Source organism: Protopterus annectens, chromosome 5.part0 (assembly GCF_019279795.1).
Source record: "Protopterus annectens isolate FY-2018-M chromosome 5.part0, PAN1.0, whole genome shotgun sequence".
Lineage (NCBI taxonomy): Eukaryota > Metazoa > Chordata > Ceratodontiformes > Protopteridae > Protopterus > Protopterus annectens.
The window spans coordinates 278,697,357-278,722,483 of NC_056735.1; the positions used below are offsets into that span (position 1 = coordinate 278,697,357).

Genomic DNA, 25,127 nt, shown 5'->3' on the forward strand with positions numbered 1-25,127 from the left:
CCCAATACATACCCACTACTACCAAGTATATCACCTCCCTTAAACAATATTAGTAACAATAACCTCTCTCAGACAAAATCTGACCTACTATTGCTTAACATCAATCTAAGATGTTTATCTAACAAAATACATGAACTGCATGCAGCCCTCTCCCTCTACTCTTGCCACATAGCCACCCTAACAGAAACCTGGCTTAAACCTGAAATATGTAACAATGAGATTCTTCCACAAGGCTATGACATCCATAGACTAGCTAGGCTTAAAAGGCATGGTAGAGGTATAGCAATTATGTATAAAACCTGACTAAACCTCCACTATCTAGACCTCACCTGCCAAAGTTCAAAAACACAGAGTTATTGTTTTCTAAACTGGAACTAAACCCCCAATAAATTCCTAATCATAATAGCAATCTATATTCCCCCCCAATAATGAGCCCATCTTAATTGAGGGCATCCTACAGTGGAGATCTACTACATTTTCCCAAGGAACCATTATCATGGGAGACTTCAATCTAGATTGGTCAACATGTACATCTGAAAACCCCACAAATTTCATAAACCTACATGGCTTCAAACAATTAATAAAACATCCAACCTGAGTAGATAAAAAGTCAAACAGACACTCAATTCTAGACTGGATCTTAACTAACAAACCTTCTCTTGCCAGTCAGTCAGGATGTCTTCCCAATAGTTTAAGCGAGCATCTACCCACTTACCTCCTCTGGCAATATACCCCCCAAAACAATAACATTTAGACAAATGCGTAACAAAAAACATTTCTCTTCTCAAAACTTCACACTAACCCTAAAATGCTGTGATCTCCTCTGATATCCCTACCACATGACAACGCAGAATCATATTTTAATGATACGTTCCTAAGCATACTCAGCAGTCAAGCCCCACTAAGAGCCATAAGAACTAAAGCAAACTATGCTCCCTGGTTATCAAAAGAGACTAGACTAATCCTAAAAACTAGAGATAAGGCCTGGAAAAATTGCAGCTCTAACAGAAACCCAACAAATCTAATTATCTACAACCAACCCAGAAACAAATAGAACAAAAAAAAGAAAAATAAAACAGATAAAACATGATAAAAAATACTACTATATAACAGCACAACAAAAATACCAAAATAACCAGTTACTTCAGTCAGGCCAGTCTGGCACTGCAACTCCCTCTACCACAAATACACAAGGATTGCAACCCAATTTAATAACTTTCAACTCCATCCTAAACCTTACCCAAACACATATTACCCCACTAAAAATCCCCATTGAATCTCATACTTCAACTGAGAACTTTTCATTTAAACCAGTACCAACTTAGTAAGAGGTATGCTTAAAAAACTAAAACCTACCACCCTTGCTGCTGATGATCTACCTGTCGACTACCTCAAGCTAGCAGCAGAAGTCATAACCTATCCAATAACAATACTAATTAATTTAATCATTCCATAAATTAACTGTGTTCCCACAATCTGGAAAACCTCCTATATAATACCATAACATAAAAGGGGAAACACTGACCTTACTAATTACAGACCTATCGCAATTCTCTCACTCCTATCTTAGATCTTAGAAAAAATGCATCCATTGCCAATGCATGACTCACCTAACAATCTCCTAACACCCAACATGGTTTTCGACTGAGCCATAGCACCACCACAGCACAAATAAGTTTTACAGTCAGCATTAACCAGTTCAGAAATAATGGTCAACTAGTTTCCTCAATATTCCTAGACATGTCTAAAGTTTTTGATACAGTCTCACACCAAGAACTTCTACAAGAAGACCTGTCACTCTGCTCTTCAATGGCTCCATGCTTACTTATCAGACCAACAAGCAGTAAAATAGCAGAATCGGCTCTCTCCTACATTACCCGTAACACTGGGTGTATCACAAGGTTCAATCCTAGGTCCACTCTTATTTAACATTTTTACTAATGAGCTCCATTTTGCAACTGACTCAACCAAAATTATATAATATGCAGATGACTCCACACTTACTTGTGCAGCACCCTCCCTCTCTGAACTCCACAAAAAAAAAAAACAGCTGTCTTTCACTGCTGTAGAATCCTGTCTTTCCAGTTCACAATTAATTCTCAAACCCAACAAAACAAAACTAATGCTATTCATAAACAACAAACCTGTGCTTCAACAAAGTATTAGTTTAAGAGTACGCACACTTATGCAACCAGCTTATTGTATGTTTTTATTTTTTTTCCTCTAACAGATTTGTTATTCAATTGAATTGTGTCACATTAATGGTAGGAAAAGTTTTGAAATGATTTATTGTGGTCTCATTTTTTATATTACAAAAACCTGGCATTTTAACAGGGGTGTGTAAACTTTTTATATCCACTGTATGTCAGTCTTAATTGTGAAACTTTTAAATGTTCTGTCAAATCATGTAATTCTAAACCACATTGCTGTACTGGAAAGTTCAACTTATCCCACATGACCCTTGCTCTCTTCCCCTCCCAGATAAAATCCTTCAACTCTTTATTAATTACTGTCTAGAACTTCTCCTCTGGTTGGTAACAAAATATCATGACCTATATATAAAACTAAAGGGACTAAACACACTCACTGCTTGACTGCTTGTACAGTATCTTGCCATTCATATCCATAAGCAAGAGCTTACAGTTTCTGAGTTGTATTATCTTTTTAGTCTGTTTCCACATATCCTTCGCTGCTGTAACAGAATCCTTTTAACCCATTCTCCTAAATATTTAATTTAACATGTCCCCATAAATATGGGTATTGCTGAACAATTCATGTGTTAGTACATAGTTTATAGCTATAGCCTTTGTTTTGTCTTCATTAATTTTATATCCCCCCAAAACTTGAAATGACTCAGAATGTTCCAATACAATAAGATGTCCTTTACTGGATTTATCAAGTACAAAATAAAATCATCTGCAAATAAAGCTCGCTTTTCATGAGTGCTAAACCAATTATATCCTTGAATTTCTGAGCCCCTTATTTTCTTTGCCAATGGCACTAAATATAATGCAAATAACAAAGGAGAAAGAGGACACCCCTGTCTGGTTCCACTCTCCAGACACAACTTATCAGACATGAACCCTCCCACTTTAATTTCTGACTCTGATCCCTTATGTAGCCAGCTAATTAACATTATTATTTTATCAGGGAATGTATATGCTTCCATTGTCCTACTCATAAAATCCCAGATTACCCTGTTGAATGCTTTCTCTCTGTCAAGATCTACCAACAGCAGTGGTATTTTCTTACATTCTTCTTCCCTTTGGATAATCACTGTTCTATTAATGTTGTCGAATGTTTGCCCCCCCACCCATCCACAAACCACAGTAATCCATAACTATAAATTCTGGCAACACCTTTGCTATTCTTTATAGACATAAACACTTTATAATTATGATATAGGTCTATATGAAGCTGGGCCTGATGGGTCTTTACTTTTTTTAGATATTACAGCCACCACAGCTTTTTCCAGGATCTTGGTGCCTCCCTACACAAATCTTTCCATATCTTCATCACTTTCTTCCCTCCTAGCATGCAGACTTTCACAAGAATACCATCTATCCCTGGAGACTTTCCTGCAGACTGATTATATGTCACCACTTTTATCTAATCTCCCCCTGTCTTAACTGTTAATTGCTGTGCCTCATCTACCTCTAACCTTGGCTTACCCAAGTCTTAAATAAATATTTCCATTTGTGCCTTTTCTTTTTATCTACATTTCTCTGCTTTATACAACTGTTCATTACATTTCTGAAATATCGCTTGTACCTCTACATTATCTCTGATTACTTCTCTTGTTATAGGCTTCCTAAATTTGACAACACCTTTTTCTACTTTCTTTTGCCTAAGTCATTGCGCTAAATGATTTTCTGCTATGGAGTTAATATCAAAAACAGTTGCTTAACAGCAATCTTTCCAAACTCATGAACAATATCTATGCAGTCCCTTAATTTCTTTTTAGTATTCTGCAATTGTGCCTCTTCTTGTTCTGTGACATCCCCCATATTCCACAATACTTTAACCTTTGTCATCGCCTCTAAATAATTCCTATTTTTTAGTCATTTCGCTTTTTCTTTTATTTCAACCCTATTTTTAAACTCCACTTTCTTTTTATCCCACCTGCTAACTATGACTTCTGAAGACATTTCTATCATCTCTAATAACTCTTGAATAATTTCCTCTACCAGTTCATTGAATTCCTGTCTTTTTAACAGGTAGGTGAGGAAGGCCAGTTCCTCATTTCTACTTTATTACCCTGCATTTTTATTCTAGTTGTGATTGGTGCATGATTTGAAATAGTTGTTGGATGTGCATCAGATTTTTCAATTAAACGCACATGTCATATGAAATATAATGCCTGTCTAATCTAGCCCAGTTATTCAGTCTTAGGGAATAATATATAACAATTCTCTACAAGTGCCTACTACTGAATTCATATTTTCCATACCACAATATTTTCATAAATTTCTTCATAAATCTACCATCATTTGTTATATTTTCCCTTCTAGGTCCCCAAGATTTATCCTCACTGTTGCAAATCAAATTCCAGTCCCTACCTATAAGTAATATTCCCTGCTGAAAGCTGAAAATAAAATTTCCTTAGGATCAATAATAGCAGTTTTAGGTAGAATAGAAATATATGCCAGAGTCATCCATCTCCCTTGCCAGTAGCTCCTACTGCCACACATCTTCTATTACCATCTTTTTTTCCCTCTTCTATCACTATTGGAGCTCCTCCAACAATCAGTATAAGTACTCCCCTTTTCCTTTGTCCTTGAAACTCTGCTGAATATCCATCCTGAAATCCTTATCAGATTCACATGCTCACTTCTTTCCAAATAAGTCTCATGTAAACTATTTCTCAATATGTTTGAATAGTCTTAAATTTTTGTCTATACCTGTGAGGATGTTTACACTCAAAAATGGCATGATTAGTGTAGCCTTTATGATACAAAGTTATTATTCAATATAATAATTATAATAATAATTACAAAAGTTACTTTCTCACACCATTGTCTAGTCTTCTTAATATCAACAATCAGTGGCATAATGTCACACTTTACCATAATGAAATTATGCAAGTCTCAAATTGGTCCTAGCATCCACCTTTTTATCTATGCAATCATTCATTTTTTGCTGCAATTCAGATGCCTTTCTTGTAGGTTTTTATAAATATACTCCAGTAATCAGTGTACTGTTTAATATCAAACATTTTCTAAAAGTATTTTTCCTATAACCCATTACAGTACACATTGTGTATCAGTCCATCTCATACTCCTTAAGAGAGTCACAGGCCACCTGCCAGTGATCTACTAATGTGTAAAATTCTGTCATGAATCCAGAGAGACTTTAAATTTAGTTACTTCTCTTATGAAATTTAAATTGTTTTGCAATTACTAATAGCTGTAGACTCAAATGTGTGAAATCTATGAAACCGCGCCAACATTTTTAAATGTTTGTGATGATGGCTTTTCTGGTACTTGAAAATTGCACAGCATCCCAAACAGTATGTAATCCATTATATTAAGGATTGCAGAAGTATTCATTTCACTAACACTTCATTTACAATTATAGTAAAACTCCAAGCTTTAAATGATATGCTGACAAATTTTCCAAAGAAACATCAAAAGTTCTAACACTTCCAGGATTACCTATTTTCACTTTCTGCTATCAATATTATGATTATTATTTTGGCATACATAATCACTCTGCATAAACCACTACTTTATAGCATCAAAGACCAGGTCAATGGTTATATAAAAGTCACCCCATGCTGCCTTTGGATACCCCATTTAATGCATGCAGTTCATCTTTATAAACTGTCCCAATGCAGATTCCCTGATTAGCTTCTTTCCTGAAAAAACAGGCACCTGTTTTCCATATTATCCATCTTACGAGCTCGAGGATTTCTTATCAGCAGTATTACAATTTTCTTTTCTTCTTATATACATTTTAGTCTATAGCCTTAAGCATGCCTCATCAAATTGAGTTTTTGACAAGTTAACCATTAGAAGTATAATTTTGAAATGAATGCATAACATGGAATCATAGTAAATTCTGCCTTTTCTATACATGTGCAATGTCAGGGATGAGCATGCACATACGCATGTACAATATGGAGAACTAAAATGTTATATATTTCAGTTTTTATTTTACTATGCAAGATACCGTTCATTGAGCTGTATGATTCTAGCATCTCCTCTGAGAGAGGTTATATTTACACCTTCTTTTACTGCTCTACATTAACCTAATGTGTTTTTTTCTTTTTACTAGGCTTACCTGTACTGGTTGGTGACGCTGCATTAGTTTCAGATTCATTCAGTAAAATAAATATAAAAAAACACAAACAAATGATGTAGTCAGTTAGACGTAGCATTGCTTTTATTATATTTCATCTGAATGTTTTGCTTGATACATACATGAACTCTTGTTACATATGTAATCTTAGCAGGCTTTCAACCCTTTATCTGAACAACAGATCCTGCCAAAATAAACCATACACTGGAACGTATTCATATACTGATCACAAGGATAAAAGCTGACGCAGCAACCATATTCTGTACAAGTCAAGGTATGTAATGCACTTAAGTAGTTTCGTGTGATATTGTAATGTACTATGCATTTACTAATAAAAATGCTTTAAGAAAAGTTAATTGCCATAAAAAGATTTACCAGTTTCTACATAGTTTGGGCATTCCACTACTATAAATTGTTGTGTCTATGTAACCAAAAGACATAGGTGACCACTCTTACAAATGTTGAAGTAGGGTAAAGCACAAATGAAAGATTAACAGTTTACATTATACAAAGAAAAATATTTAATATTCAAGAACATATTCACTGACTGGAGGCAACATTCAGCATGCCCACTGTAAATCAAGCATTAACAAAAAAATCCAGCAACAAAACTGTGATAAGATTTCAAGCACAAGCCTGTCAAGACCTATAAAAAATCAGTAAAATAAAAGAATAATCTACAAAAATATAACGTTGACTCCTACAACATAAAAGTCCCATCAGTTACTAAAAATAACAAAACCAGGCAAATGGACTTCATAGCAGCAGTAAGTGTACTAGATGAGCTTTCTGTGCAGTCAGTGGAAACACAAATTCTGATCTTCAAATTGCACATAATGTAAAGCTCATTACAAGCAAATATTGTAAAGTAAATATAAAGCACATAAAGCCACAGCATAATGAAAGACATCATATATTACAAAAAGACAGACACACACAAATCATTCCTAACATTATAAACTGCACAGAAAATCTATACAAAAATAATACATCTTACTGAATAAAAAAAAAAAACAGTGTACATAAGAAAATAAACATACAACTTGAAAATGTGAGAAAAAATAAGGTAACACATAAATGAAATAAAAGCATGGAACTAGGATTTTATATTGTAAAGCAGACAAACATGACATAATACACAAAATGAAAAAATAAAAAATATATAATATTATACAAAAATAATAGAAATGTATGGCAGAAATAACCCAGTTCTATATGGATAATGCTTTGATTACTCATGGTTTGCTCTGTTTTGTCATGAGGACTAAAGTGCACCCATGCATTACCCACTACCACCCATGGGTTATTCCTAAATTTTATTATACCTAATTTAGAAAGTACTCATCTGAATAGTTTTATACTTGTATCCTGGAACTGCTTTCCAATGATGTAACACTTAGATTTTTCTTTATCTTGCTTTCAAGTAGTTTCTATATGTTATCTCTTAAAATTGTTGTGTTTTATTCTTACTAGTAGAATGAATGGTGGCCAGAAGTGTGATATGTTGCGATTCCTTGTGTACAGGAAAGGGGCATACAAAGGTAATGCATTCTAGTAAATTCTGTGCTTTACAAAAGGCAGGGGTACAAGCATCACTTATGTAAGTTGTTTTTATTACCCGAGTTAAGAGCATTAGAACTTATTTTGAATTATACAGACAATATGATCCTCTCTGTAGCAGTTTGAATCCTGCTGGAAAAATACTTAGACATAATTTCTTTATTCTGTAGATCATAGAATAATCTTCTTTTAGCAGAGATATACTGAATTTTTATTCCATGATTACTGACAAATTTAGTCATGTATAAAAAAAAAAACTTTACCAACAAACATCGTAAAATGTACATTAGTACATACTTTTGCACGTTTTGGCATCTCTGTAAATAATAAATACTGCTGCATCGGTACATTTAGACATGACTTTCCTACATGGATATCTGGATGTCACTTCCCATAGTAAATTAACCAAAGCAGCATGGCATCTCTGTAAATAATAAATACTGCTGCATCGGTACATTTAGACATGACTTTCCTACATGGATATCTGGATGTCATTTCCCCATAGTAAATTAACCAAAGCAGCATGGCATCTCTGTAAATAATAAATACTGCTGCATCGGTACATTTAGACATGACTTTCCTACATGGATATCTGGATGTCATTTCCCCATAGTAAATTAACCAAAGCAGCATGGCATCTCTGTAAATAATAAATACTGCTGCATCGGTACATTTAGACATGACTTTCCTACATGGATATCTGGATGTCATTTCCCCATAGTAAATTAACCAAAGCAGCATGGCATCTCTGTAAATAATAAATACTGCTGCATCGGTACATTTAGACATGACTTTCCTACATGGATATCTGGATGTCATTTCCCCATAGTAAATTAACCAAAGCAGCATGGCATCTCTGTAAATAATAAATACTGCTGCATCGGTACATTTAGACATGACTTTCCTACATGGATATCTGGATGTCATTTCCCCATAGTAAATTAACCAAAGCAGCATGGCATCTCTGTAAATAATAAATACTGCTGCATCGGTACATTTAGACATGACTTTCCTACATGGATATCTGGATGTCATTTCCCCATAGTAAATTAACCAAAGCAGCATGGCATCTCTGTAAATAATAAATACTGCTGCATCGGTACATTTAGACATGACTTTCCTACATGGATATCTGGATGTCACTTCTCCATAGTAAATTAACCAAAGCAGCATGGCATCTCTGTAAATAATAAATACTGCTGCATCGGTACATTTAGACATGACTTTCCTACATGGATATCTGGATGTCATTTCCCCATAGTAAATTAACCAAAGCAGCATGGCATCTCTGTAAATAATAAATACTGCTGCATCGGTACATTTAGACATGACTTTCCTACATGGATATCTGGATGTCATTTCCCCATAGTAAATTAACCAAAGCAGCATGGCATCTCTGTAAATAATAAATACTGCTGCATCGGTGCATTTAGACATGACTTTCCTACATGGATATCTGGATGTCACTTCTCCATAGTAAATTAACCAAAGCAGCATTTGAAACTGCCATGTCATAGGGAATATATTTTCCCCAGCATGTGGTAAGAAGGGTGTTCATTATAATTATGCGTGGAAACAGTAGTTCCCCTTCTGTTAACTCCTTTCAGCTGACTGTGCCTTCAGGCATTTCTGTAGTTATCGCCTACTGTCCCCTCTATGCATCAAATATTGCTTGTTCATATTTGCATTAATAATTACAAAACCATGCAACATACATGGTATCAGAATATTTTATCGTGCAGCATACATGATGGCAAACACAACTGTATTGATATTTGACCTCTGTCAATGAGAATTTGTTAGAATTGCAAGATGAGGACTTCATTTTTTTAAAGGCTCAAGCCACACCCACTGGGAGATAAAGGTACACACTCAGATAAGCTGTACTGGAGGTAATGTGTTAAGTAGGTAGGTTTCATATATAAACTAAACTAAATACATTTAGTTTAAATAAATGCTGCCTCAGTCTACTAAGGGGAAATGGTATTCAAGTACCAGACTACTGTGGCTGAAATTAAAATATTCAACTTTTACCACAGGAATTTGAACAGTCAGCATTGGTGGTCTATGCCAACCTTTGCACAAATGCTGAGGACAAAAAGTAAAATATTTCCCATGGGCCATTTATGGCCATGTATGTTGAATGTGATACTATTTTTGACCAGATTAAATGTGTGAGGCCATGCTGGATCAGGGGTTAGCATTGATGACTCACAGCAAGAGGTTCTCCAGTTTGATTCTCGACTAGGGTGCCTTCTGTGCGGAGTCTGCATGCCCTCCCTGTGGTCACGTGTGTTTCCTCTGGGCGCTCCAGTTTCCTCCCACATTCCAAAGACATGCAGTAGATGAACTGGACACTCTAAATTGGCAGTAGGTGAGAGTATGTGTGTGAGTGAGTGTTAAGAATGAACTACAGCAGCAGGGTAGCGACCTTGTGGTGTAAACCTTAGCTCGAGATGATTGTCACTGCTGAAAAGTGACACCCCTACCCCATGTGCAAAATGGGAAAAGGTCCTGAGGATGAATGGATTAAATGTGTGAAAAAGGGGTCGATAGTACAGTGGTGAAAATGATGGTGGCATGTAGAGTGTAGGACACAGGAGAAAGAATACCAGAATTTACAGGAGGGTGGTGGGAAAGCACTATAGCTATTCACTTGTTCACAACATAAATGTAGAACTGTAGAAATAATTTCATGACTTTGGAGAGTCACCACACCAGGGATAGTTGACAACAGAATAATGTGTATATCCAATTGGACCAAATCAAGTGCATCAAGATGAGACATACGTGTAGAGGAAAGCTGTGTATGAGGTGTAATTTTTTTTCTGGGACAACTGCCCATTTGTTTCTTTTTTTGGGAAAGAGAGGAATGTTGGGGAAGGTGGCTAGGAATGAAAGAGTTAGGTAGGTAGCAGGTTCAGGCTTACAGAACATACAAGACAAACAGGGATGGTGATGGACATAAGATTGGGGGGTACCATGATTAGGGATAAGTAGGGGACTTTGGAGGTGCATCTATAGCTATATTGAGAAGGGTGAAAATATAGTCCTCAGCCTCACAACTATTACTGCCTCCTGTGTCAGCTATGTGGGTCAGTGTCAGATGTGGCAACATTTTGGCTATACAATGCAGGATATTTTCAACATTGCTGAGTTCGGCACAAAAGCCCCTCTCCACTCTGCCCTGTCAGCTCCTGTTGGGTGACAAATTGGTTACCTCCAGTATTAATACTCCTGGAGGCTGCCACTGTACCAGCAGCTGGGGCAGAGGTGCCTGATGCAAGTGGAGTAGGCTAGGCAGGGGTTGTGGAGGCAGAGCTGACAGGTTGTGATCCAGATGTGTTGGTGTCTGTGCTGCTTGTGGTAGTGCCACTGCAGCCACCTAAGGAGGTATAGTGGTCCAAACCCCAGTGGTCAATCTACCTCCCTCTGCTGATGGTCATTTTGTTTTCAGAAGCAATGTATTAAAAAAAGGAGAGATGGGTGGGGTAGGCAAAAAAAGGAGGTAATTATATGAATTGCATATCACATTACTTAATTATTTTAGTACAAAAACAATATAAGAAAACTATAAGCACACCTTGGCCACATCCATATATGATGGGAAGGCATGAATGTGAGATAAAAATCAATCCATCGCAATGGTATGCTATCACTAACAGAATCACGCATATCACTGTGCTATATCAAATTCCTGTTTTATAAGATAATAACTGCATTTGCAAATATGAATTGGTAATGCCACACAGTACTGAAATTAAAATATCGTATAATTAGCACTCTGTAAAAACAGTGAATATCTTTTTCTGGGTATTGAACTCACATGGAATTAATCTGATTTACTAATTTCCTAATGTGATAAGTATAAGCCATTGGAGCAGGCATATAGGCTTGACATTAAAGTTAAGGTATGCCTGCCCAAGATGAAATACAGCGACAGACAGAGTACTTCTGTGCCTTTTAATTAGAACAGATGCATATGTACCCCTTGCCTGTCTGAGGTGGGCTAGTCTCGCTTAATGCGCTTCAGGGTTTTCTGCAATGTCTGCTGCAGCTGTATAGCAGACAAAGCAAAACTACATATGAAAGTATAATGAATAACCATGCTGGCTGGCCAGTAACTTATCACAGAGAAGTTGTGGATCAGTATACGTACACATCTGAGCGGTTTTCAGTCTTAAATTCATCCTTCCATCAATTAAGGAGCCCCCCCCCCACTTGAGCCTCTTCATGTCACTGCAGTGGTGACAATATTGTTCCCCAGTGCAAGGGATGCTATTTGCACTAGAGACAGTTTTGTCCATCCTAGTCCAAGCCTCATCCTTATATGGGGTCTCAGTATATTCCCTCGCAGTAGCCTCCAGCTGTAGCACTTTATGAGGATTGCCACAAAAATCCTGGACTCCTCAACACCCCACAGTTGTGCTCTAAATGGAACACCATCTCTACCATAACCAGTCACGTCAGCAGTAGTGAAGCCAAAAATAAGGGTTTAAATTGGCAGCCAATTCAGATCTCATGTGTAACAGATTGTGTGCAAAGACACACAGCCCTGCCAACTCCATTTGAGCAAGTGGAAGCAGAGCAATGGTTTACCAGTCACACTGCCAGTGACTACATGAAAAAGCAGAGAAGGTGTTAAAATGTCAGTGATATTTGGCCATGTGCGATGTTCATACTATTGAGATCTGCTCCGATGTTAAACCCTGATATGCTTTATGTTGTTGGTTATAATCATGGCTGTTTGGAGGAAAAATGGTATGACTTCTGACATACTGGCATGATGGGAGTTAAACACTGATAAGACTCAGTAGCACCTCCTGGGAACTGAACCCAAGAGAAAACTAAAAGGATAAAAACTTTGTTGATTAATTGCTACTGCCATAGGAGAACTTCCTTGCTGATGGTAATCTGAGGTATTGTATTGTAATACTGAATGTAGAAATATGAAGAAATGTCTCTTTGTCACTGACTTTACTTAGTCATGGGACAGCATATCTCTGCGAAAGGTATTGTTTGTGTTTGCAAATACATCTCAGATGCATGTAGTTGCATGACGTAAGGCATGGTGGGGTAAGTTACGTACATATTTTATAACACATGCTATAAACACACATAGGTGAGAAATCAATAATTACAACAAAATACTGTTCACATTATACACATGTATGTGCATTCTACATTAAGTATCATCAGTGTCATGTTTTATATAATTTACACATTATATTGGGCTTCTTTATCAAGCAGCAACAACACATTTCTTATAATACACAGAGTTATAATACTGAGATGCATGTACTGTGACATTCCTGAGGAAAATGTGGTAACAAGTGCCACTCTGACACCCGCTATAAAAGTATCTGCCAAATGGATTCAAATCCTGAACCAGCAGTCCTTAGTCTTTATGATCAGTGCACTTAGAACTTGTGCAAGAGGGAAAGCTACCTGACAGGTTGAATTTATTTCCTGAGTGCTGTCCAGAGTGGTGACTGCACTGCACCACTGCTGGGCTTGTTTGCAATACAGAAGAAATCATTAGGAGTTGAGCCATGTTTATGCACTGACATGTGAAGTGCAAATGCAAAAGTCATTAGAAAAATTATGAGAGAGAAAAAAGCTGACAGTAAAATTAATTCAAGCAGTTGGTATGTCTAGCACTGGTCAGAGAAAGAAGTGCACTCAAGTGACACATTCATCCTTCTCACATATCCTTGCAACATCAGAAATGTAGTTTGTGGAACACATGCTCAGATTTGTAGTTAATGACAAATAATGTGAAAGTACAACGACAACAGCTGACATGCTGTTAGCTATAATGAGAATATTTGAGTTTTACCCAACAAAACAGTGCTCTAAAAATAAGTCACAAAATTCACGTAGGCAAAAGAATTCATTAATTCACACTCACTTCTTTAATGTTAGGCTTGAACTCATGCAGTCTCCCCCATCACAGCCCTGTGTCAATGATGGATGACTGTGCACTGGCCTTTGTACATTGTTAATGAAGTTACATTTCATTTATATTTATATATATATATATATATATATATATATATATATATATATATATATATATATATGTGTGTGTGGAGAATGTAAAATGCTGTGTTCACATTACTGTGCAAAATCCACAGGTGGATATTGCAGACAACACAATCCTACAGTATCACTGACATTACTGTACACATGACAGATGTCTCATCTTATGAGCATTTAACTAATTGCATATGGAACTAAGCAGTTATTTTTTTTTTCAAACAGGTTCCACACTCTCCTTGGTCCTCAGATGAGGGTGGAGGAGTTTGCATATTTACTATACTGTTTCCCTGTCTACCAGGTTTTGCTGTACAATTTTCGGAGTCATGCAGTCCAAAGCAAGTCAAACGATGTACAAAAAACATTCTTCTTCTTGGCAGAGGTCCGGCAAATGTAGCAGCAGCAATTTTCATTAAAGTCTGATGCACGTACAGCTTTCTAATGGTAGCAGCAAATGTTAACATGTTTTTTTCCCCAAGTGAAATTATGGCTGTAATCCAGAGAATTTTGGATTTAAGGGCAAATGGCTACATTGAGTGTACATGGTTGCTTTATAGCTTCATGAATAGCTCTGCCATGTCAGACTGGTTTATTATAGCAATAACCCACGCCTGGGTGTGAGTAATGCTGGATTTACCCACGGTTGGTGTGGTTTGGTCACGAGGGTGAAGCCTGAGTGGCCAAACAAAGCTAACTGTGGATAAATCCAGCATTACCCACACCCAGAAGTGGGTTATTGCTATTATACAATGACATTATTTAAGAAAAAAAAATAGTTTTCTTAAATAATGGCATTGTATAATGCCTCCTTGCTGCCCTTCTGCAGCTGTCTGGTATTCTGCAGCAGTTCTGATGTACTGCGTATGCATATGCCTACGAAGTACATCACAGCTGTGGGCAAAAGCAACGGCGAAAGCAATATCTCCGTTGCTTTTTACAAACTGCTTCGCTATGTTAAAGGAGTTTAACATAGCGAGACAGTGTGAAGCAATGGAGATTTTGCGTTCTCCGTTGCTGTAATAAAAGAGTTATAGTAATGGAAAAATTCCGGGCGACCGGACCTTTTTCCATTACTACAACTCTGATTTACAACGTGCATGCTGACCAATCAGCGTGCACGTTTTTGAATATTAATGGGGGGTTGTTGTATAATGGCCCTTAATTCATCTACTTATGCTTATATTAGCATGTTCTACCAGTTAAATTCATTTCATGGCTCAACACTAAATACAGAGCCATCACGTCAATTGCTATGCTTTTTTTTAATGTAGCAGCACAATAAATGAGGCTTTCAAATTTAACAGCAAAAAAAAAAATGCTCAGTCATTCACACCAAAAACCATTTTGCTGTGCAAGGCAAAGACTCTGGAGAAAAAGGATGTGTAGCCCAAAAGCTTGAACAGTGCAATTATTAAATTAGTTGTGTATTAATTTACAATTTTGATTCCTGAATCTCCAGAGGATAGTAGGACAGCTGCACTTTTCTTTTGAAAAATATAATGATGGTAAACTAAGGAGGCAGTGTATTGCATTTGTGACATAGCTGATGTGGCAAATTTAATGTATCTGTATATGATCAATGAAAGTATCTGCATATGAAAAACTCTGAAAAAGGCCGCATCAGGGGTATCCTAAGGCATTTTCTGAATGCAGCATTTAGCCTGTCATTTAGATAGATTTTTAGGTATGGTGGATGTACAGCATGTGCAAGCCCTCTATATTTACAAAGGTTGTGTGACCTTTTAGCAGTACTATGCTCCTCTGATAAAGTCCATCACAGCTGGACTGAGTGCCCTATTTAGGTGAGCTATCTATTGGCTGTATAAATAGTGTGTATTTAACAACTATAAGTATACTTTTACTGTTTTGGTTTGGTTTGTACTTACAATAAGTAAGCATTGTCCTACTCTACTCACCCAGTTAAGACAAACACAGACAACAGTTAATCAGAAGAAGGTTTCAGATCTATAAATAAGGGTCTAAATATACTTCAGTTTTGGAACAGGCAAAGTTACTAAGTAGAAGAATGAAAAGTAACAGCATTATGGTGACTGAAATCCTTTACGTTAATAACGAGCTCTGAATGGTAGGACAGAAACATGCCTGTTTTTTGGCTTGTCATATATCAGAATGTGTGTGGCTGAGTTTCATACGAGTTTCATAAAAGGGTATGCCTGTAGGCATATAATACTTCACCACGCCACCTTAATTGTGCCCGCCTATGCAGTACTACTATATGTTTATGTAAACCTAAGTTTCTGTATAAAATAATAACACGCCCTCATAAACGTTTGAGGGCTATTCATTTCTTACCTGAAGAATTGCTGTAGCTGATGACTGTACTACCCAAACTAGCAGAGGTGTTCACTGAATAAATGAAAAACAAAAATAAGACTAAGTATGCTTTGCACTGCAGACTGCTTAAATCATAAATATATTACAGCAGTAAAGGTGTAAACTGCATCCACCAATAGTACATTTCTTCACAGGACATCATTTAGGACAGCATAAAGGCACCATTCAATAATTAAACATTCAAATAACAAATTTATAATACTAGAAAAATATATAATATGAATATGACTAGCTGCCATGAAAAATAATGGGGAAATATAGTTATAATCTATATAAATCACAGCAAACTGGCATTCTAAAATTAAAAATATATAAAGAGATACCAGTGATATAAGGAAAAATGGAGAAGGAGAGGCAGTCAGAAAGCTGGCACTGTTCTTCAGCAAATGGTTTAATAAAAAGAAGGGTGATATTCTGGTATATCGCGTATCGATTACCTTGCCTCAGCATTTCCTTCAAAGATTACCATGGTCTTCTACTCCTCCAACCTTTCTTTTTCTAACTCTTAAACCTTAAATTTTAATATGAAAATATGCTTGTTTTTTTTTTCTTTGGCTTGTCATAGATCTATATGTGTGAATTTGGGTTTCATACAAGGATATGGATCTAGCACTACACTGCTTTTGCAGGAATGTACTGATTCACAGCTCCATGTTAATCATGACCGCCTGTGAACTATTTCTATAATTTTATTTGAACTTGCAGTTGCTGTATAAAATGCTACCGTTCACTGCTAAACAAATGATTACTATATATTTCTTACCTGAAGAGTTTTTGTTGCTGATAGTTGTACTACTCAGACCTTCAGCTGTATTCGCTAAATAAATTAAATTAAAAAAAAAAGGCTTTCAACCACGTATTATATATTTTACATTACTGACTACAAAATGTATCACTTTCAAGGCTCAGGTTAACTATCTCCTTGCCCTTTTACTCACCATTTTTATTGCTGGACTTTGACTTTATCACTACTTAGTCCCTCAGTTCCAATGAGTATCTAGCTAAAACCACCACTATGACCCATTGTTGTTTGGCCTAACCCTACAGGACAGAAAGCTTCTTTGGGTTTGGATCATCCCTCTAGTGGAGGGGGAGCAGGACACGAGGAAAGGCCTGTGATAGCTTTATCCTTTTTTTCTTTCTATCAGACTGAACATGCAGTGGCATCACCATGCCTACCCCACAGCCTCATCTGTGCAGTAATTGGATAGCTTACTCACATCTGAGGTTTGCCGTTTAATCCCCATGGTCTCCAGCATGGGGACAACAAGCAAGCAGCACAGTTTTGACACTTTCCCAAGGAAGAATACCCTGCATCAAGTCACAAAAATCAACCAACAGTAACTCTACTTCTCAGGGCACTAGCGGAAACTATACTGTTGGCATTATTGACTAAAGCCCTACTTCTAAGACCAGACCAGCACCCTTCCCTCATCACATTAGCAAAATCAGCTCAAATTTCCCTACTTTCTCTTGCAACACTACCTAGTTCATTACAGTTTGGTGACACCTCCAGGTGTTCCTGCAGTTACATCTTAATGATGCCTGTAGGCATCTAATATAGTCTATTTATATTTGAATTCATTATTCCAAAACCATGCTACATACAAGCTCTTGAAATATTTCTTCTTAAAGCTTATATAACAGGCAACAAAACTGCAGTGATATTTGATCACTGTCAGTTAGCTAGCTAGTTATTCACATGTAATCTTACAAATGATGTCTAAAATACTGCTGATGGTATGAGTTTAGCTTGAGAGGTTATCAAGATATTGTAAGTTATTTATAAAATATTTAAAAAAATTATATTTACTGTGTTTATTATGACAAAGTCCAATTAAGACTTCAACTCTAATTAAGACTACCTCTATAAAAATTTGTTTGGGCTGAAGCGTTTGTCATTTACATCTCTTTAGTAACCTTCATGGCTCCACAAATATGAACATTTGTTTGAAATGTAAGGACATAACTCGATGCATTAATTGGTGGATAGAGTGCAAACCTCCATAACTCTACTGCAGTAAATGAGCTAAATACAATGTTCATGTCAAAATATTGCAGAGGAACTAATTTTGGATGGAATGTTCATTCATTTATTTACTTATTTTTTTAACCTGCAAGATGGGCTAGTCAGCTAACTCTATTCAGCCATTACCAGGTCTGGAAGTGGCAAAGTATATTTATCAGAAATATCAGAACTTAGTTTAGGGTGCTAAAAAGACAGAGTGGCATTAGCAGTGAGAAGGTATTCAAGTATTTTCAGTATTTACCATAACTATAGTGTGCTTACTGTTCATGTAACAAATATAAGAAGGACATTTTGATGAGGTGCACTGAGGGTGGTGCTAAAGTTTGTCATAGCAGAAACCCTACACTAATTCCAAAAATTGTTTCATCAGGAATGTCTAGAAGAGGAAATAACTGAAACGTTTCTGATATTTGGTGGGATAGAATTGCATATCATGGGATCAGGTTTGTGAAAAGCTCCTTTGTACAGATTAAGGAAAAGCAAAGATTTTAACATCTAGGGAGCAAGGTTTGCAAAGGCAGGGCAGATGTCTATGCAGAAGAACATAACCTGAGTTTAAATAGCCAATATATTGTCAAATGGGCAAAGGTTCTAGAAATAGTATCTATAGAACAGCTTCCACGTGAATTTGGTTTGGACCACATAAGATGATTGTCATGTAAAAAATGGCAGCAATATTGTATACTTGTTTTTTTTTTTCTTTTTTTAAGGAAATAAGGGATGGAGTATGCAATTTACGATTGGCTGGTAACTAATAGAAATCCACTCACTCACTGATCCACATGAAAATTAGGTGATGTTATTTATCCAATGGAATCCATTTGCTCCCTCAAATCAGGACAATTATGTTTTCTAGCCAGTTTTAATGAATGCTACTCCCCTTCTAGTTTTTGTAAAACTGTATACATTTCAACTACTTACAAATGACTGTTAACATGAATTGCACTAGATCTGATGTAGTCACTTGACAAAAGTGTGTATCTGAATAAATCTCCTTTGAACAACCCTACCGGAGAAGAACAGATCTTTGAAACTTGATTTTCTATTTATATTTGTTATAACTTGTTACTTCACTTACCAGGGGACCTCATGGCATCAAGGGCTCATACATTCTCAGAGCTCTCTTCTGTTCCCAATCTAATCCAGTTTGACTTCTGATTCTGTTTGTTCTGGCTTAGTATAAATACTGTGGCCACAACTATTTGGGGTATTGTAGCTTTAAAGTGTCACTTTCGAGATGGTTGTTAGACTGCATTTCCTTTGTTTACTCAGCCAATAATAAGATTTTTCCTAACAAACCAAGGGCACATTCTGCTAGAGCTGTTGCAACTTCTACTGCCTTATTCAGAGTCACTTCAGTGGATATTTGTCAGCTGGTCACCTGGTCTTCGTGGCATACTTTCAAGCATTATAAATTGGTCTGCACCTCCAGGGCAAGAGCATCCTTTGGTGCTGTTTTCCTGAAGGGTCTCCTGTCATGATGCAACCTGGAATTAATTCTGGCTTGGGATTGTGACCTACATGTCAGATTGGAATTTTCCGAATGAAGATATGAAACTTATGAAATTACCATAACAACAGATCCTTTCTTTCATGTCCTTTTCAGATAACCCTCCTTCTGTCCTACTTCACTATCTCAATTCAGTATCACTATTATGGCTTGGGATTGTGACCTACATGTCAGATTGGAATTTTTTGAATGAACAGGACATGAAACCTATGAAATTACCATAACAATAGATCCTTTCTTTCATGTCCTTTTCAGATAACCCTCCTTTTGTCCTCCTTCACTATCTTGTAATACCTGAAGGATTCTTTAGATATCGACCATTAAGTCCCTATTCAAGTAAGATTATGTATACCTAGTTCTTACAGTGCCAAACAAGATGGGAGGTAACTAAGGGAAGTGGTGCATTATGGGTGGGAGAATTCATAATGCGGCTTGAAGCTATAGTACTGATACTGCTGAGTTGGATCTGACAAGCAGCTTGATGACCCGCCTGCCATATCAGATGTACAAGAATAAAACGATCTTCATTATGGTAGGTAAGTACATTACTTTTGTTTTCATAAACGTTTCATATTTGGTTATATACCTGAGCATAAACTGCTCTTGAAGGCATACACTAATTCACTACTGCACATTAATGTGCTTCCTGTGTAACATTACTGTATTTTATGTAAATCTACAGTTACTATATAAAGAAAGCTTAACATTAATTGATACGTGCTTAATTGCTATTCATTTCTTACCTGAAGAACTGTTGGAGCTGGTGGCTGTACTACCCAAACCAGCAGCAGAAGTACTCACTGAATAAAAGAAAAACAAAAATATGTTTTACTATATCTTCTATACTTTACATCTCAAACTCCTCAACCTACAAACTGGATTACTATATTAAATGTGTAAACTGCAGCACACAACTTATATCTATGATAAACAAAATACATTTAACTTCAAAATATTTTATTACTTTCAAATAATTTAATTTTAAAGAAACATGACAGTAAATTCTACATGTATGATTTTCATCATCATCATCATAATCAGCTTGTTTTTTTCCCATTTTTCTACATGGGGTTGGGGTATCGTGTTAATTGTCGCTAACCCTCTCGATTCAGTGCCACATTCCTGCCTTCTTCAACACTCATGCCTGATTGTCTCTGATCTTCTTTCACACAATCCATCCACCTCTTTGCTGGATGCCCTTGCTTCCTCCTACCTTCTTCCTGTCTGTCCCAAATCTCACCAGATTGTCTTTTGCTTTTCTGCATATGCCCAAACCACTGTAATCTCTTCTCTTTGATCTTTTCTGCAATTGGAGCTACTTTGGCTTCTGCCCTTATGTCCTCATTTCTTCTCCCTGTCCCACAGTGTGCATCCTACCACCTTTCTCAGGCACTTCATTTCCATCACCTCTAGCTTCTTCAGCTGTTATGCTTTTACTGCTCAGGTTTCTGTACCATACAGTAGTTGCACCACTGTCTTGTACACCTTGCTTTTCAACTTCTCTGGCATTCTGCTGTTATAGACCATACCTGACACTCTATGCCAGTTGGCTGCAGCCCTCTGATTCTAGCTTTGACCTCTTCATTCAAACTTCCCTTTTCCTGAACCACCCCCCTCCCAGATAGTTACGATTATATACTTCAAGGAAGGATATAATCAGATAATTTGCATATACTTTTAACTAAAAATTGCATAGGTAATTGTGCACTTTTTTCACTGGCAAGCACTTTTCTTAAACTGGTTAACACTTTTAGCTGGGTATATTTCATTATCCTATTACTGAATACATATGCAGGTTCCAGCAAGGATTATGGGGCATGGATGGGCTACTGTGGATAACCCGAGGCAAAACATTTAATTAGTAAAAATGGATCAGTTAAAGGGCAGGAAACAAAGTTTTTAACTAGGGAATGGATGTCTACATTATGGTCTTTGATTAAACAACAGTGGATATGGTAGAAGTTGGCAAAAGGAAAGGAAGGGAAAATTTTGTGAAATACATTTTCAAAGTACAGAATCTTGAGACTTGAATCCAGAAATTTTACATTCTCACTTTTCTAACGATAGAGTATTAGACCATCATAAGCTGGTAGAATATGAAGAGAAAGTGTATATGGCAGCACATAAACCATGAGGCTTGTGTGATTATCAGTCTTTTTAGTGAAAAATGCGTGTCATGGTTCATTTAAACACACTGTATTTTGCAAGATGGTGATGTAGTTTTGAGGGACTTTTTTCCCTCTTCCCCACTGTAGGGTGAAAGTGGAGTTGATACATATAATTTAGGGTGGTAGGGAAGTCAACCGCCACATGGTGTGTGCAGAGGGATAACAGCATGCAAAGAAATATACATATATACATGCAACGTATGTGTATATTTTACACACACACACACACACACACACACATATATATATATATATATATATATATATATATATATATTTGTATCTTTTCTATTTTTTCAGAAATTGATTTTTGTAAATGCATATCTTGAATAATGTTAACTCAAACCTAGGTAAACCATGTGTCACTACAAAAAAGATGTAATATTTCGATATTTACATTAATACTGCCAAAACCATATGCCATACAAGCATTTGCACAGTGCCATCAAAAATCTTAGATAATACTGTAGAACTGATACTTGCACTGAAATTGTATAGCCGGAGAGATAAATTCAAAATAAAAAGACACTTAAAGCTTTCAAAGCCTCAGACAGAAAAAAAAAAAAAAGAAAACATTTTAATGCTCTAATACAAAGACCAAAGAATGTATACAAAATAATTATTACCAAATTACTGCTTTTGTTTCTTAGATTCATACATAATGGTAAAACAAGATTTCATCAGGCTACTGTCTATTAAAATGATGTACAATGGTAAAATAAAACTTCATTAGATGTCATGTTTTACCATTATTATGTAATCTGATCTGGATGGTTAGGCATCAAAACAAACTGATGTGAAAATATTGCTATGAATATAGAAATGAAATATGGCAACTCTGCTGTAATCCTTTTAATTATTAGAGTAGTTATTAATTTGACCCAAGTAGTGAGAACACAAAGGAATCAATGGTAAACAGAAGACAAAAACAGAAATGATACCATGCATTTAGGAGAAAAACTGGGGTATGACACACAAAATGTGAAAGGCACACACAGACAAGAAAAAAATGTTGCACAAGACCAGTGTTATTTTATTATTTTTATGAGTGACGCTAAAGACATGCAGGTAGGTGCGAGCGTGAATGAGCGTGCCTTCTTTGAAAGTTGAGTGTTGGGTTGGCAACTCGGTACCATAAAAATCCACTGCTAATCATGAGCAGACTGGAGTTCCACTGTGGTGACCCCTAACCGGGAAAAGCCGAAAGACTTTTTACTATTAATTAGCTATCCCCAATGAAAATATATATACCTTCATTCCTCAGTAGTCAATGTACCACACTGATTAGCAATAGCATAATTACTTACATTATTAAATCCTTAATATTACTGATTATTGGCTTTGATGAAAAACGCAAGGTCAAGATATTTCGACAATCATAAAAACATGCCACCATAACTGGGATGTAAACATATAAGATTTACTCCAGAAAATAATAAAATACATAAATGAAATAAGATAAAATAAACACTGCCATACCCTTTGGTAATAATTATGCCTTAAGGTGATCCACTTTAACATATTTTCAGGAAATCTGAATGGACCTCCCATAATGATTTCCATTATAAGATATGTCTGCACTTCCTCTTTTGAACTTTGCTTTGTTGTCAGGGCACACTGGGGTAACACTCTCTTCAAATGAACTGGTTTGGGTTTTTCTTTTCTTTTTATTTTTCATGTTATCCCCATGGACTACCAACAGTTATCTACTAAAAAAGTGCAGTCAGGATGATGGAAGCAGGTTTTATCTTTCTGTATGAGTGAAGAAATGGAAACAACTGAAAAAAAGTTAATAAGCAAAAGTGGGGGCACAGTGGTTTGCTGTGGAAAAAGATAAAGACACTGCAGATGAATATGGATCCCCTCTCAGAAAGTAAAAGAGTTATGACTGACAGAATACATTCTTTGGATAGCTAAAAAGGGTAAGGAAATACTTACGGGAGACCTTAATACAGAAAATTATACCTGCAGTATCTTGGTTAAAGCAATATTTAAAGGAATGATCCTTCTAGACGTCCTACAAAGGAGGGGTTCAGAAAACCAAAAAATAATAATATAATACTTCTGAGAGAAAAAAAAAGTCTGACCTAATGGTCCCAAAAAAGGGATGGTTGGCAAAGCCACATATCCGTTGTGCTCAGCCAGTTTTGAAAAACAGTGTGACTCATTCATATTAATTACAGTCAATTCAATGTACAAATATACAGATTTGGCATAAGAAGGTGGCCTGATGAAATGGGAACTACTTGAGAAAAGCTCTAGGCTCTAGGAAACAGGTTTCAAGGTGGTATAGAATGAAAGTGTATATGTAGTCCAAAGTGCATGCAATCATGAAAATAATTACGCAGAGTCAATTTAAATGTTTTAGACCGACTCATCCTAAGCATAATTACACTGTAGTAGAGGCTGTCAAAGTGCACTATATAGAGACAAAGGACAAGTGAAACATGCAAGTGTTTCACCCTCTTTTGGAATAATATATACATATGCATAGCACGGTAAATGTTAGTTGTACTATAGAAGCAATATATTCCATAGAGTGACTATTAGACAACCTGAGGTACAAATTATGTCGTATAAGGCCTTGCCCAGAAGAAAAAATCCAAAAGAAATATGCTATGATTAGCCAGAACTCTCTCTTCTGGCAGGAAGGCAATCCTTTTTTGTGTCTATCCCAACACCCCAGGAAAAAAAAATAATTGAGAGGGTGTGAGGAAGGACTTCTGAAGATTCAGTTTGAAGCCCAGGGAAAGGAATGATGCAACCTTGTTTAAGGAGTCCAAGTACATGGATACAGAATATGAAAAAATCAGCAAGTCATCTAAAGAAGGAAAAATGTGGATACCTAAGGTTCTGCAATAGGCAAGCTACTGGGGCAAGGCATTACCTAAAAACTTCAAGTGCAGCAGGTAGCCCAAAGGGGAATGCAGAAAACTGATACTGTAAGTCAGATACAGCAAACCTCAAAAATTTCCTGAAACTGACAGCAATAGGAATATGACGATAAGCATCCTTGAGATCTAGAGTCACCATGAAACTGTCTGTTGGCTATGCTAGAGATGACTGTAAGGTAAACTTTTACAAAGTTATATAGAAAGGACAAATTTAGGATGAGTGTCTAGGAGTGTTCCTTTTGATATCAATAAGATTCTGAAATAAAATCATT

At 36.4% G+C, this 25,127-nt stretch overlaps 1 protein-coding gene across 1 annotated transcript in view; it reads right to left on the reverse strand.

Moving 5' to 3' along the window:
* The window catches only part of LOC122802152 (putative protein TPRXL), a 992,304-nt gene that overhangs the window by 465,507 nt on the left and 501,670 nt on the right, over positions 1-25,127 (reverse strand). Inside the window, exons 8-11 of the mRNA XM_044071829.1 lie at positions 20,537-20,593; positions 17,018-17,071; positions 16,213-16,266; positions 6,283-6,300 (exon numbers count right to left, since the gene is read on the reverse strand). Of these exons, the coding sequence (XP_043927764.1) occupies positions 6,283-6,300; positions 16,213-16,266; positions 17,018-17,071; positions 20,537-20,593 (183 nt within the window). The remainder of the gene's footprint in view (positions 1-6,282; positions 6,301-16,212; positions 16,267-17,017; positions 17,072-20,536; positions 20,594-25,127) is intronic.